A 12699-nucleotide genomic window follows, 5' to 3' on the forward strand; every position below is an offset into this window, starting at 1 on the left:
GTGTTCCCAAGATTGGGCAATAGTATCTATTATCATTATATTATCCTTACAAATCTTTCTAACAGAAAATAGGATTTTTTTATACAGAACGACATCTTTCGGTTAAATCAAAGCTATGAGTTGGTCGTAAGATGTGAGATTGTACTAAATACATGGAAGAGTATAAGCAGACAAAACTGTAGAAACCAGACTGCATCGATGAACAGGACAAGAATATGTAGATACAACATAACCGTCTTCCAGTATGATAAATCCGTTCAGGGTCTTTATCCATATAAAAGGCCACCCTCAAAATCTACAATACTAAAAGTCCAAGCATGCAAAAACGATTAATACAGTGAAAATCTCGATTCGCTTATTGAGGCGGCTCGGCCATGTACTTCCGCTGCTCCTCACGAGGCATGGTCTGCAGGGTTCGACTAAGGTTTTCAACACCCTCGCTTTGGCTTTCAAACTGCACTGATAAACCAGTCCGGCACGCGTTTTTAGCCTGATCAAGTTCCGCAGAAATAGAAAACTTTGTCGTCTCTGAAAGGGGTCGCTCGAGCGTGAATGTGAGCTTTCCGGTCGAGTCGGCCTGTGTACGCAGGGTCGACGTATCGGGGAAGTCCATTTTACACGCAATAGTCGTCGACGAAGCTGCAGAAGGATCTTCCATCATAGCACTAGAAACGCCAGTCAGATCGATGTTGGTCGACACACCCGCAGATATCATGGGAGTGAATTTCATAAAATAATTGAGGCCAAGCATTCCTTCCATGGAAAGTACACCAGACCCGACATACGAATCCTTCGCATAGCGGCCACCTAATGTATACGAAGTGCTCGCTCCATATAGAGCAGACTGACGTTGCCAGCTACTCGTCAAGCCAAGAGACAAAAATTTTGTTATGCTCTGTGAAAACGAGAATCCATACATGCCGGTAACCTTGCTATCAATCAGCGATGGATTTGCCGCACGTAGAGTCAAAAGCGAGTCTGCTCCGGGAATATCAAGCTCATAGACTCCCTGAGTATCCTGCTTCGACGAATGAGCTTGAATACGGCCAATCATGCCTTCAGGCAGACGAGCAGCAATGTGTGCAGAGACATTCAAATCGGAGTCTAGCGAACCCCGCAAAAATGTCTCATCGCTTCCCCAGTTGATCGAATACGTATATGGACTTCCTCGACCATTATTAACTAGAAACGTGTGCATGACATTGAACATGGGCTTTACGCTTAGGGTATGGTTGATATCAGCTCGCAGACCGGACGAGAAAAAATACGACGTCAGCAAGTCGCGCTCGACTTCACGCGCGTAATCGTCAAGTTTCAACGGTGTCGTCAATCCAAATGTTGCTCTCCGCTTGGCCATCGCACTATACAATCCCAGCACATGCGACACTCCTGGCGCAGCTTTGACTGTATTCGTCAATGATGAGCTCGTCTCCCGAACACTCTGTGGAATAGCAAGCGATGCCAGCGATTTTTGGATAGATTCCAATCGCTGATCTTCTATTGTCGCCATCACGTATCTGATATCAATTCAATCCAACTCAAGAATTGCTCTTTTGTCTTATTTTCGACTATCTCCCGTCAAATCTGTCTCAAATTATCGGCCAAGTATGTGTGTCAACCCGGCTCGTGACAAATATCTGGCTAATCGGCAAAACTGTAACCTAGTCGCAATTCGTCTGTCAGCTAATCCAAACTATGCTTGTTCAAAGACTTTCTTCTCGTTGGATCGCACGAAATTAGATTGAAATTAAACTGCTTATTACCTCCAAAATCTTTTAGGAAAATGCCCGGCTTTCGGGTGCCTTTGGGAATATTTGGAAAATTATTTCGGACCGTCAGGTTTAAATCCCTCTTGCTTACAATGTCTTCCGGCCTCCCAGTGGTCGAGTTAAACTCAGGAAGACGTACTTAGTGAGTGACTTGGTTTAACTAAATAGTCAATTACGATTTATGCAAAAGACGGAGTAAGAATATATGAAAATATTTGATTCGATCTAAATTGACAGACCAATAAATGCAAAAGGATAAAACACCCAAAGTTACCCAAAATTCAGAAAACGCCAGCATTAGCAGGTAACACACATCGCTTTTGTTTACCCTCAGTTCCCATATGAACATCAACAGAAATAAATAAAACAAATTATAAAAATAAAATTTGTGAAAGCTCAATTTCGTCATACAGTGAAATAGGGCCGAAATTGCTGTTCGTCGCGCAGGTTACGACTCACAACGTGATAGACATGCATCAGCAGATTAGGAAACCGTTGTGCAAAATAAGCCAGAAAACCATCTGGAACTGTACCGAGAGCTTGCTGAACATTAGGTGGAAGATCTTGATAATGATGTTTTTTATTCCGCAAAGCCCGTAATAAATCTAAAACTTTGTCGGTGTGATATTTCCGGTACTTGCCCAGATTTTCAATCAAGCTTTTGTCTAGCCGTTTATACCAATCATTGTAGACCACTTTCTGGGGCTCCGACTCAAGCTCCTCTAGTAAAATACTCGGTGGATCACGAGGTTCGATTTCAAAACGATCGGAGACTTCTAGCAAAAAATCCAGACGCTTTTGATTGGACCAGAAAAATGGATGGATCATAACTTCGGCTGCCGTAGGCCGATTCTTAGGATCCCGGTCAAGCATCCGCTCAATCAGATCTCTTCCTTCGACTCCCTGGTATCCCAGCGCCTCTAAATAGTCCAAGCTAAACTCTCCCTTTACGATATTAGCTTCGCGCAAATATCGATCTCCGAAAGGATGGCTTCCATTTGATAGCACAAAGTAAAAAACACAGCCAAGAGAAAATATATCGATAGCACGCGTCGCACGACGATTGGATAGCGGATCAATGACCGCCGGTTCAGAGGTCGAACCTCCAGTATGTTGATTACTTTGCGACAATGTATGTGTACTAGAAGTACCGGTAGACTCCTCAGCTTCGATTAGTAGTTCCGGAGCTCTCCAACCAGATGTTCCGGCGGCATGAGCAGTAGTCGCCCGAAAACTGCTCTGATCACCTTCAAGCTTTTTGCAAAGACCAAAGTCTGAAATCAGAAGCCTTACGGACGCATTTGAAGGATCCACATCTCGTCGTGCCTTTGGAGGGGCTACAAGGATGTTCTGCGGCTTGATGTCCCGGTGGACAATTTTCAACGAATGAAGATATTGAAGACCGTTAGCAATCTGATACAACACCTTCTGTGGATCCATATGATTCGTGAGCATCTCGAAGTCCTGCGGGCGGTCCACAATATCTTGTAAAGTGGCAGGGCATAACTCTAAAGCAATGTACAAAAACTTCTCACTTTCCTGCTTGCAAAAGTAACGGACAACATTAGGGTGATCATCACTTTCCTGCAGTAAAGAGACTTCATGCGATGCAACATCATAAAAGTCAAGTAGCATTCGCTTTACAGCAACTTCGCGATTTTCAAACATTCCTTTATAAACAACTGTTCCATGACTCCCGTATCCAAGAACAGAGTCTGTAACTTCAAGTGAATTGATTTTGTGCGTAAGACTACCAGAGCTCCCTTCAGCAGATATTATCCGTAGTCTACCTTCGCTGTTATTCGATTTATCGGCAACCAATTCCTGGCGGTCATTACTGTCTTTGTTGGTATTCGCACGTCGGCCACCACGTGTACCTCGCTTCCGCTTCTTGACAGGAGTGATATTACCGGCTTGGACCGTCAATTTATTAGTTGTGTCCGGTTCCGCACTGGCATCTGCAGCTACTGGATCATTATTATAGGAGAATTGAATGTCATTACTTGCCCTATCAGCAGTATCTGTTGCGGATTTACTATTCATGCTTTCGGAATTCGAATAGTCACGCATAGAGGACTTTTGTGACAGCGTAACAGAGATGCCATGCTTACGCTGTAAATAGATGAATCCAGCAGCAAGCAAAGGAGTAGCCAAAATAACATCGTATAATGCACGTAGTGGAAGAGAGAAATTTTGTTTTGCATAACCTCGCTCAGAGCCATCGATCTGAGGAGCTGGTTGAGCATGAGGAGCCTCGATACCGCGCAACGGGATGAAACTGGACCTCTTGCCATCATGAACACCTATCAGAGATTGCTGGGGATTCTCACTGTCCGGGGTCATGATACCAAGGTTCCATCTGGCAATGGGGGCTGTCTTAACCAAAATAGGAAAATATTGTGCTGATAAAGCGTACCAGCCTCCATCATTCGTTTTGCTCACAAAGGTAGATAGACTTGTGCTGTCCGGACCATGATGCACTTCATGCAATTTTGGTTGGGGAAGAATGACAAAGGGTTCTTCATGATGGCCGTTGTGTTCATAGGGAGCAAAAACATCGAATGTCGTGATTGCTGGCGAAGGTAACACACGAGACCATGAACGGGATTCTGATTCATGGTTAGATTGAATGATCTTGCATAGCGAAAGTAAGGATGAACATACCATTAAAGCGATCGACCGCCAATATTGCTCCGTCATGCAAAGGATAAACATAAAGATTATCGGGAGTGACTGTATGCTGCCCAAGCAAATCAGCATCCATATTGTTGGGGACCCAACTGGAGTATGTCACGTTCCAAATCGTGCTGTCCTTTGAGCCAACTCGAGACTCGATTTGCAAGCGATATTCCGTACGTCCAACTAAAAATGTCTCATGAGAACCAAATATATTATCCCAGTCATCATCATCAAAGTCGTCGATATCATTAGGACACAGTGCCGGAGAAGCCGAGCCCGAGCCGTAGACTTTCAAGACCTTACCATTATGTGCATCGACCGAGTAGAGAGTTGTAGAGCGAGATCCTGTGTAAACCTTGTCATCGCCGAAAATGGAAAATGGCGATTCAGCTACTAGTTGTTTGATAGAGATAGGGAGTTTCTAGCATGTTAGCGATGGATGCGTTATTTCCACTGACAGAAGCAATCCAAAAAACAACCTACCTGTAGTCCTGTGTCGGGTTTAAAATAATAGAGAGCACCGTCTCCGAGTGGTTCAACGATCCAGGTTATGTCGTCGTCTTCAGTTTTGGAGGCCAAAGGATTTTTTGGCGGGGCCTTCACTACAGACTCTTCCCCTTCGAGCGTCCAGATTTCTGTGCCGGTGTCACGCTCACAGGCGTGTAGTGATCCATCAACGGTAGCAATTAGAAGAAAATCTTCTAGTTTCCAGTCGTCGATCTGACGCTGATCGCCTAGGACCGGAGCCTCAAAAGCCGCTCCTTGTTGAGATGCGATAGAGTGACCAATTCGGCCATCCGTAGCTGGAGATTTATTGGGGAGAGTGCGAGGTTGCTTCTGAGGTCTGGGGTCTGGAGAGTAAATATCAGCAAGTGCTACGCCTGGGTCTCGGTGCCTCCGATTGCTCGAGTTCTGCGAAGTCGCTGCAAAAGATGCAAAGCAGAATAGAAGAACAATAAAGAGTCTGGCGAAGTCAAAAGCAGAGACAGGCCAGAGAAACCTATCTTGAGAGCGAAGACGCCTCATCTGAGGGGAAGAGAGCAGATCCAGACGAAGAAACAAAAGAATTCACGACCGAAAAATTATGAATTGACAAAGTCTAGAGGAAACAGCACAAACGACAGAGCAACAGAGTCGATCTGCGTTCGACAACAGAGCGCAAATTAAGGGAGAAAGGATAGAAAAATCGAGGTTTTTAGAGATTTTCAAACAGAGTTTCATTCAAGGAAGAGCAACGAAGCAGCGCCACGATGGTTAGCAGACGCTCTCGACCACAGTCGTTCGAAGTCCGCGAAAACGATCTTGGTGCAAGTTTTAAGTTGTACCTATAAATCAGTTACAAGCTAATTTATAAAAATTCTACGAAATATTGTCCAGGAATTTGCTATTGGGGTCTCAAGTCTGATCTTATCGTGGACTCTCTGCTCGTTGCTCATATTTCCCTCAGCGTAGAAAATTGTTCCATAGTTCTTCTGATCAGGACATAGATTATCGGGACAGAAACCCAGGATTAACACTAAACCCTTGTTATTGACTTCGGGTCTATTCGGAGAGGCGTCCGGCTTCTGCCGTGGTTCACGTGAGAAAATATTTGTTTCTACGCGAACATGCTGAGAGAGCTGAAGTGTAGCAGACTGGCAGATCATAATTCGAAAGGCTGTGCCCGCGACATTTCTTATAATGTGGTCACTAAGAAATCCAAGCAGCTGCAATGGTGGACTATGGTCGTTTGCGACGCGAGTCTTGCTCCGTTCTTCTACGCGTTCAGCCTTTGACCCGTCGAAACGAAAGATGCATTTTTGGACAAATAGACACACATATTTTGGAAGCAATAGTTCAAAAAAAGGTAATTCCAATAGCCGAGACAGTAAGAACCGGCGGAGAGGACGGCGTTCTTTTGCGACCGAGATTTTGATTCCAGCGACCGGCTTGAGCAAGACAGTTGCAGTTTTAGGTCTAGCAGCTACTGGATCTGTGTCGTATTACTACAACGAGCTCGAACAGATGTTTGGTCATGCTTCCATGGTGTCCGAACGTAGTTCTCGGGTCGTTGTAGCGGCGGCTTTATGTTTTAACGATTATCGTAATATTTTGAACAAAAAATTCGACACTGATGAAGAACGCGCGGGAGAGCTATCAAAATGCCATCAACGGTGCGCAGACCGAACTTACAAAGTTATAGAAGATAATGCTGGAATCTACATTAAAATGGGACAGCATATCAGTGCTATGACCTATCTGCTTCCTCCTGAATGGACAAACACCTTCATTCCACTGCAAGATCAGTGTCCAACTTCATCGATGGAGAGCATCAAACAGATGTTTAAATACGATACGGGAAGAGAATTGGATGAGGTTTTCATTGATTTAGATCCGAAACCGCTTGGCGTGGCCAGTTTGGCCCAGGTTCATAAAGCCCGGTTACGTGACACCGGTGAAGAAGTGGCAGTCAAGTTTCAGCATCCCGCTCTGGCAGAGTTCATTCCGCTCGATGTAAAGCTTACGAAGATAGTATTTTCCGCCATCGATCGATTTTTTCCGGAATATTCACTTTTATGGTTGTATAATGAACTGAACGAGTCGATATTTGTGGAACTAGACTTCACCAAAGAAGCAGAAAATGCGATTTTCACTCAAGAGTATTTTCGAACGCGCAAGCAGCTCACCGCATTGAGAATACCCGACATCATCTGGGCCAAACCCCGTATACTCGTCATGGAGTACATTACCGGGGCAAGACCTGACAATCTGGTTTTCATAAATGAGCATCATATATCGAGAAATGAAGTGTCGATATGTCTTTCGCATATTTTCAATACTATGATCTTCACTCCAGGTGTGCGCCTTCATTGTGATCCTCATGGCGGAAATTTGGCCATTCGGCCACTCCCTAAATCCGAACAAGGTCCATGGTATAACCGGGGTCGAAATTTTGAGATTGTATTGTACGATCATGGATTATATCGTGAGATTCCTACCCTGCTTCGTCGGAGCTATGCTAGGTTTTGGTTAGCTGTAATCGACTCCGATGAATCCAGCATGCGTAAATACGCTAATGAGTTTGCGGGTATTTCAGACTCTCAATTCCCCCTGTTTGCGAGTGCCATCACAGGACGCGACTTTGAGCATGCTAAAGGATCGATAATGACTCGTCGAAGTAAACAGGAAATGCAGAAAATGGTTAACGCAGTCCAAGGTGGCCTCATGCCGAGTCTTATGAAACTTTTGGCACAGGTGCCGAACATTGTGTTGTTAATTTTGAAAACCAATGATCTTACTAGAGCTCTAGACGAATGTCTCGACACTTCCCTAGGACCTGAACGGACATTTTTGATCATGGCAATGTACTGTGCTCGAACAGTGCTTGATGATGATACGGAGAAACTAAAAGCGTATCCCGTATATAGCTGGGCTTGGATCAGTGGTGAAACAACTGCGTATTGGACTTACTACAAGCGAACTACAAAAGTGAAAATGTTTGATATTACGGTTTGGTTGATGAATTTGTTGCATATGTAATTAATACTTAATTTGGGGTCAGTGGGTTATTGTTTTGATAGAAAAAATCATCTGAAATTTGATTAATATTCCGAAATGGGTCAACTTTTACCATCCAATTGGGGATCTTGTACCGACCAACCGCTCAAAGTCTATTTTTTCAGAAGTTCTTCGGGATACTTGGTGTAACGAAGGTAACTGGTTTAACATAAAAGTTAGCGTTTTCTGTGTGAGTAAGCAACAAAATAAAACATACGGCTTGACGGCGACAAACTCGCCAAATTTCGATTTAGCTGCCTCGTCGGAAACGGAGGGAGGAACAATGACATCTTCACCAGGAATCCAATTGATAGGGGTGGTAACACCGGCTTTATCACCAGTCTGGAGCGAGTCTAAAACACGAAGAACTTCAGCAGTGTTGCGACCAGTAGAAGCAGGGTAGAGCATCGACAGGCGGATTTTCTTCGCCGGATCAATGATAAATACGGCGCGGATTGTGAACGCAATGCCAGCCTTATCGATGTTGGAAAGATCTTGATGGTCAACCATATCATAGAGGAATGCAACTTTTCGCTCGGGATCAGCAATGATCGGGAAGGAAAACTTGCTGCCGGGACCGTCCATAGCCACTTCCTCGATATCCTTGATCCAGTCCGCGTGACTTTCAATGCCATTTGCGGACAAACCGAGCAATTTCGTATTGCGCTTAGTGAACTCATCTTTTAGCTTGGCAAATGCTCCGAGTTCTGTCGTGCAAACCGGTGTGAAATCGGCAGGATGGGAAAACAAAATAACCCAAGAATCTCCGATAAACTCATGAAAGTCGATAGGACCTTCGGTAGTCAGGGCCTGAAAATTAGGAGCAGGTGAGCCAAGACGGAGAGATTGCTAAACTATTGTCAACATTCTGAATTATATTTCACTTGAATTAAAATTAATTGAACAAAGAGTACCTCGAATGAAGCTCGGGAAACGCTGAACGCTCGAGCTACTGCTGCAGTTCGACCAACAACTGGACGGAAAACAGTTGCCCGAGGGGCAACTGAACGAGCAGAAAACAAAACAGAACGCAAAATAGAAGCCATCGTTGTTTAGATTATAAAAACAGCAATCGAATGTATCCTAAAGCAGAAATATACACGATAGATAATTATTTATCAGTCAAGGTCTGGGTTCTTCCGTAATCACTCGTCGAAGCCGATTGCGCAATAAAGTTTATATCATGTGATGTCACGGTAGATGTCCAATGATAGAGGATATGTATACTTGTGTTTGGGATGTATGGACCCATATTCTTTAGATCGTTCATCATTGCTAGATCCCACTAATTAGAATTGAAATATATTCATGCCATCATGTCCTCTATTCAGTTGATGCTACGCGGTCGGCGGCACACGTTTCAGTCTCTGAATAAGTCTGAACGGTTGCTTTTTCTATGTTCGAGGTATTAGGTGCAAGATGTCTATAGAGATTCTGATCTAATGTTTCTAGACTGTCGTATTTTACTGCGATACGATGTAGTTCCACAGCTTCAACTACTTCTATACCACATTCGGGACATGCTACCGTGCCTATTGATTCATCCTCTCCTGAAATATTCCAAGTCAAGACTAACGGCCGGCGCCCAAGCTTAAGAGAGAGATATTTCCGATGGAATTGGGTCTGGGGATTTGTCATTCTTCTTACACTTCTTGGCTCAACAAACATCAATATAATGCGGCAAAAACATTACTATAATGATATGGAACGCAAATATAACCGAAAAATCGATGCCCTAGAGACCGTGATCAACAAACTGCGAAACGGCGAAGAAGTTGATGTAGCAGAAGAGCTGGGCACAGGTGTTCCACGTGAGGAAAATGAGTGGAAGGATCTTTTGAAAACTTTTGAGGAAAAAGAAGTTGTCGGGAAATCTCTGCAAGACGAGTTTGATGTCATCGATAGTCAGGTCGAGTCAGGTCGAGTGATGTCGGATCCTTCCAAACCGAAAAATTCCCCCAGCGCACCGAAGAACATATTTCTATAGCCACTCTTATGCTCGCTTGTATATAATTGAGAACTCAAACCCTGTACATTCTCTATAATCCCGAATTATAACAGTGTTATTCATTACCAACTCAAATATTAATGCAAACTTCCAATCGTGCACATAGACTCAACAGTACAACAGTTTCTGTCGCGGCATAATAATTCAGTGCATCCATTAGGATTTTCAAATGATGATCAAAATTTTGCTCATACTGCTGTAGTATACTCTCCAATTTTGTAATCTTTGCTTGAACTTCCTCCTGGCTTATTCCGTCGCTATCGATCGCTGGTAGTGCTTTTGATAGTTGGCCAATATATGTTCCGAACATCTTGCAAGCAGCCATCAATTTCGCCATTACTCGAAGGAGTTTGGAATTTGTCAGCATGCACTCTTTCAGACATGTATCCAGAAAATCAACATGTCCTTGCATCAACGCATCCACCGTATCAATGCTTTGAATACTGTTCATTAAGGTTCCCCAGCGAGGCTCGATCACTTCCGTGGTCGAAAAGTATAGCACCTGCTGAATGAAAACAAGCATGCGAGCCCTTAAATTTATCGCTTTAGACTTATATTTCTGTAGTTTCTCATGCCTACTTCGCAGTCGCCATCCTATTGCTTTGGCTTGCTCAAGCCAGCCGGTTCCTAGCAGTTGCTCGATATGTTTCAGTGCAACTAGATGTCTAAACAGGAGTTGATATCGCAGGATAGTTTTGCGAGAAACAACTAATGACAAAGGAAACGGAACCATAAAATCAAACTGTAACGCCTGAATACCTGTAATTATTTTTTTCTCGTCCTTCTCGTTCGCAGATGTCGATGTGTTAAACATCTTCATATTCACTAGGTCATTTGGATCCAACCCACTCACACTTACGATCCGCATTAGCCATTCGGTCAATCCAACCTCGTTTAATTGAACCGTGATGTCCTCTTTAAACGGATCCGTCGCTGTGATACTTCCAGGTTGCCGAATTGTAATGTCCAGCAAAGACTGGAGCTTCGACACCGACACGTTTTTCGCGGACTTCTTGAGCTCGTGATTCGCCACATCGAGGAAGTTGGTAAAAAAATCCGCTTGATCCAGAAAAAAATAATGTTTCATCGATGTTAGTCGATCTGCCAATTTGTGGGCATTGATGAGCAATGACAGAAGGCATTCGTTTGCATGACGGTACGCTGCATCAATATTAGCCAGTAATCCGTCATCGTCGATAGTCACTGGAGCATCCTTCACTTCGCTGCTCGCATCCACTCCTCCACATTCACGAACTACATTAAGGAATTTGCCAGCTAATAGAATCTTGTCGCAGATTTGAGGGTCAGCGATCTGCGGCGGAACAGCTTCCTTCCGTACCAAGTACCGCTTTTCCCAGTACTCGTCTGTATAATCTTCATCAATCTTATCCCGTCTAATACTTTTCTGTTCTTTTATTAGAAACTCATTGAAAGGGTCCTGAATTACTCCCTTATGGAGCCACAGATTTAGCATCTTCATATAGGGTTTCGACGCCTGCTCCAGAAGAAACGTGGACAGTTCACGAGCTATCGGGTCACCACAAACGGAATATAATCGATCTGTTAAAATCTTTATTACGTCACCTCCTTTTGTAATTGTTGAAGTTTGTTTAGAACCACCTAGATTGTTCAAAGCATGTAAATTTCCATCGTTGGCTTTCAGAGTCTCCATAATCTTGTCAAAATCGGTCACGGCATCTTCGTAGAAGTCTGTCTTGGGCTCCTCATAATGAGATACTTGCTGAATTATATGGCTCAGTTCAGTCAGTTTCCGGAGCAAAGGCATGGTTTCTATATGAAACCGGTTCAGCGTAAAAGAAGGCTCCTTTAGCATTTTATACTCCATTTCAGACATCACTAACAAGTATTCATCTAGTATTGTTCTCATGGCCGCACATAACGCATGATTGACCACCCCAAATTCAGTTCTACTGCGTAGCTCAACAAAGGCTTTCACACTTGAATGATAAGTGGCTAGCTTCAAAATAATCTTCGTCAGGTCTCGAAGACTAGGATCCAAGCCCCGAGCAAGTCGAAACTCAGGACCAGCTAATCGGTCGGTTTCGATGGTAGGATTGTACCGTTCATGAAATCGAATATACTGGCCTTCCGAGCCCTATAATGAGTAAGATTATGTAGGTGTTGGAGGTGTTTGCAACTTCAAAATACCCACCACGAGTACATATAATAAATCGTCCATTATCACAGCTTGTTGAGTGTCAGTATCCATTTTGTCAAGTCCTAGTGGTTTCTTCAGTCCCGATATTTGATATGACACTATCGGTGGCGTGGTTCTGCTTGCCAAAGCCGATAATGTACTGTCAATTAATTTCACTTCCGGATTCCAGCCTACAGCAGGTTAGATTCTAGAGCTTAGTAGTCTTATCTGCTAGAGTACCATATTTGGCAGTATCTATAGTCATTGATATTGCCTCGGTCGGTTCTTTTGTACTTTCCGGCAGTGCTGGTGACTTCCTCCTAGAACCTGCCCGACTCTTTCCATGTGAATACAAGACACATCATAAAAACTACTTAAAGCATACCAAAACACGTTCACGGTCGATTGACGGCTTTTTCAAATCCATGGCTTCATGATTTGATCTCTGTGCTCGGCTTTTCAAATCAGGATTTCCAGCAATAGTATTCACGCTTTCGGACTGCAAAAGTACTTCGCGCACATCACCTCTTCGGTTCATCGTTGTCGAA

The 12699-nt window shown here is 43.8% G+C and overlaps 6 protein-coding genes across 6 annotated transcripts; 2 read left to right on the plus strand and 4 right to left on the minus strand.

Moving 5' to 3' along the window:
* Window positions 1-12: 12 nt before the first annotated feature.
* On the minus strand, window positions 13-1864 carry V1516DRAFT_676938 (eukaryotic porin-domain-containing protein). Its single transcript, XM_066922498.1, has one exon. It carries the CDS (start codon window positions 1508-1510, stop codon window positions 356-358), a length of 1155 nt encoding a protein of 384 aa, XP_066776761.1. The 5' UTR covers window positions 1511-1864; the 3' UTR covers window positions 13-355.
* On the minus strand, window positions 1865-5890 carry V1516DRAFT_676940 (uncharacterized protein). Its single transcript, XM_066922499.1, has 3 exons — window positions 4932-5890; window positions 4434-4869; window positions 1865-4378 (listed from the first exon to the last, which is right to left on the minus strand). Exons 1-3 carry the CDS (start codon window positions 5472-5474, stop codon window positions 2175-2177), a joined length of 3183 nt encoding a protein of 1060 aa, XP_066776762.1. The 5' UTR covers window positions 5475-5890; the 3' UTR covers window positions 1865-2174.
* Window positions 5830-8092, plus strand: V1516DRAFT_676941 (ABC1 family-domain-containing protein). Its single transcript, XM_066922500.1, has one exon. The coding sequence runs from the start codon at window positions 6129-6131 to the stop codon at window positions 7965-7967; it is 1839 nt and encodes a 612-aa protein (XP_066776763.1). The 5' UTR covers window positions 5830-6128; the 3' UTR covers window positions 7968-8092.
* Window positions 7955-9111, minus strand: V1516DRAFT_676942 (thioredoxin-like protein). The gene is made up of 3 exons (XM_066922501.1): window positions 8900-9111; window positions 8203-8834; window positions 7955-8144 (listed from the first exon to the last, which is right to left on the minus strand). The coding sequence occupies exons 1-3, from the start codon at window positions 9029-9031 to the stop codon at window positions 8099-8101; spliced, it is 810 nt and encodes a 269-aa protein (XP_066776764.1). The 5' UTR covers window positions 9032-9111; the 3' UTR covers window positions 7955-8098.
* Window positions 9112-9236: 125 nt separating this feature from the next.
* Window positions 9237-10148, plus strand: V1516DRAFT_676948 (uncharacterized protein). Its single transcript, XM_066922502.1, has 2 exons — window positions 9237-9390; window positions 9438-10148. The coding sequence occupies exons 1-2, from the start codon at window positions 9302-9304 to the stop codon at window positions 9970-9972; spliced, it is 624 nt and encodes a 207-aa protein (XP_066776765.1). The 5' UTR covers window positions 9237-9301; the 3' UTR covers window positions 9973-10148.
* Window positions 10064-12689, minus strand: V1516DRAFT_686190 (Spc98 family-domain-containing protein; the record flags this gene model as incomplete). The annotated part of the gene is made up of 4 exons (XM_066923653.1): window positions 10064-12109; window positions 12167-12342; window positions 12392-12488; window positions 12537-12689. The coding sequence occupies 4 exons, from the start codon at window positions 12687-12689 to the stop codon at window positions 10064-10066; spliced, it is 2472 nt and encodes an 823-aa protein (XP_066776766.1).
* Between the last annotated feature and the right edge of the window lie 10 nt (window positions 12690-12699).

Source organism: Lipomyces oligophaga (genome assembly GCF_038497815.1).
Source record: "Lipomyces oligophaga strain CBS 7107 unplaced genomic scaffold V1516scaffold_5, whole genome shotgun sequence".
NCBI classification, from domain to species: Eukaryota; Fungi; Ascomycota; class Lipomycetes; order Lipomycetales; family Lipomycetaceae; genus Lipomyces; species [Lipomyces] oligophaga.

Excerpts from the sequence above, each read along its gene's own strand:
- V1516DRAFT_676938 (XM_066922498.1), bottom strand. The coding sequence starts at position 1,510 with ATGGCGACAATAGAAGATCAGCGATTGGAATCTATCCAAAAATCGCTG.
- V1516DRAFT_676941 (XM_066922500.1), top strand. The coding sequence starts at position 6,129 with ATGTGGTCACTAAGAAATCCAAGCAGCTGCAATGGTGGACTATGGTCG.
- V1516DRAFT_676942 (XM_066922501.1), bottom strand. The coding sequence starts at position 9,031 with ATGGCTTCTATTTTGCGTTCTGTTTTGTTTTCTGCTCGTTCAGTTGCC. Across the intron at positions 8,835-8,899 it reads TTTCCCGAGCTTCATTCGAG|CAATCTCTCCGTCTTGGCTC; the intron begins GTACTCTTTGTT and ends ACAATAGTTTAG. Across the intron at positions 8,145-8,202 it reads GAGTTTGTCGCCGTCAAGCC|TTACCTTCGTTACACCAAGT; the intron begins GTATGTTTTATT and ends ATGTTAAACCAG.
- V1516DRAFT_676948 (XM_066922502.1), top strand. The coding sequence starts at position 9,302 with ATGTCCTCTATTCAGTTGATGCTACGCGGTCGGCGGCACACGTTTCAG. Across the intron at positions 9,391-9,437 it reads TTGCTTTTTCTATGTTCGAG|ACTGTCGTATTTTACTGCGA; the intron begins GTATTAGGTGCA and ends TAATGTTTCTAG.
- V1516DRAFT_676940 (XM_066922499.1), bottom strand. The coding sequence starts at position 5,474 with ATGAGGCGTCTTCGCTCTCAAGATAGGTTTCTCTGGCCTGTCTCTGCT. Across the intron at positions 4,870-4,931 it reads AACCCGACACAGGACTACAG|AAACTCCCTATCTCTATCAA; the intron begins GTAGGTTGTTTT and ends CTAACATGCTAG. Across the intron at positions 4,379-4,433 it reads GGCGGTCGATCGCTTTAATG|AATCCCGTTCATGGTCTCGT; the intron begins GTATGTTCATCC and ends ACCATGAATCAG.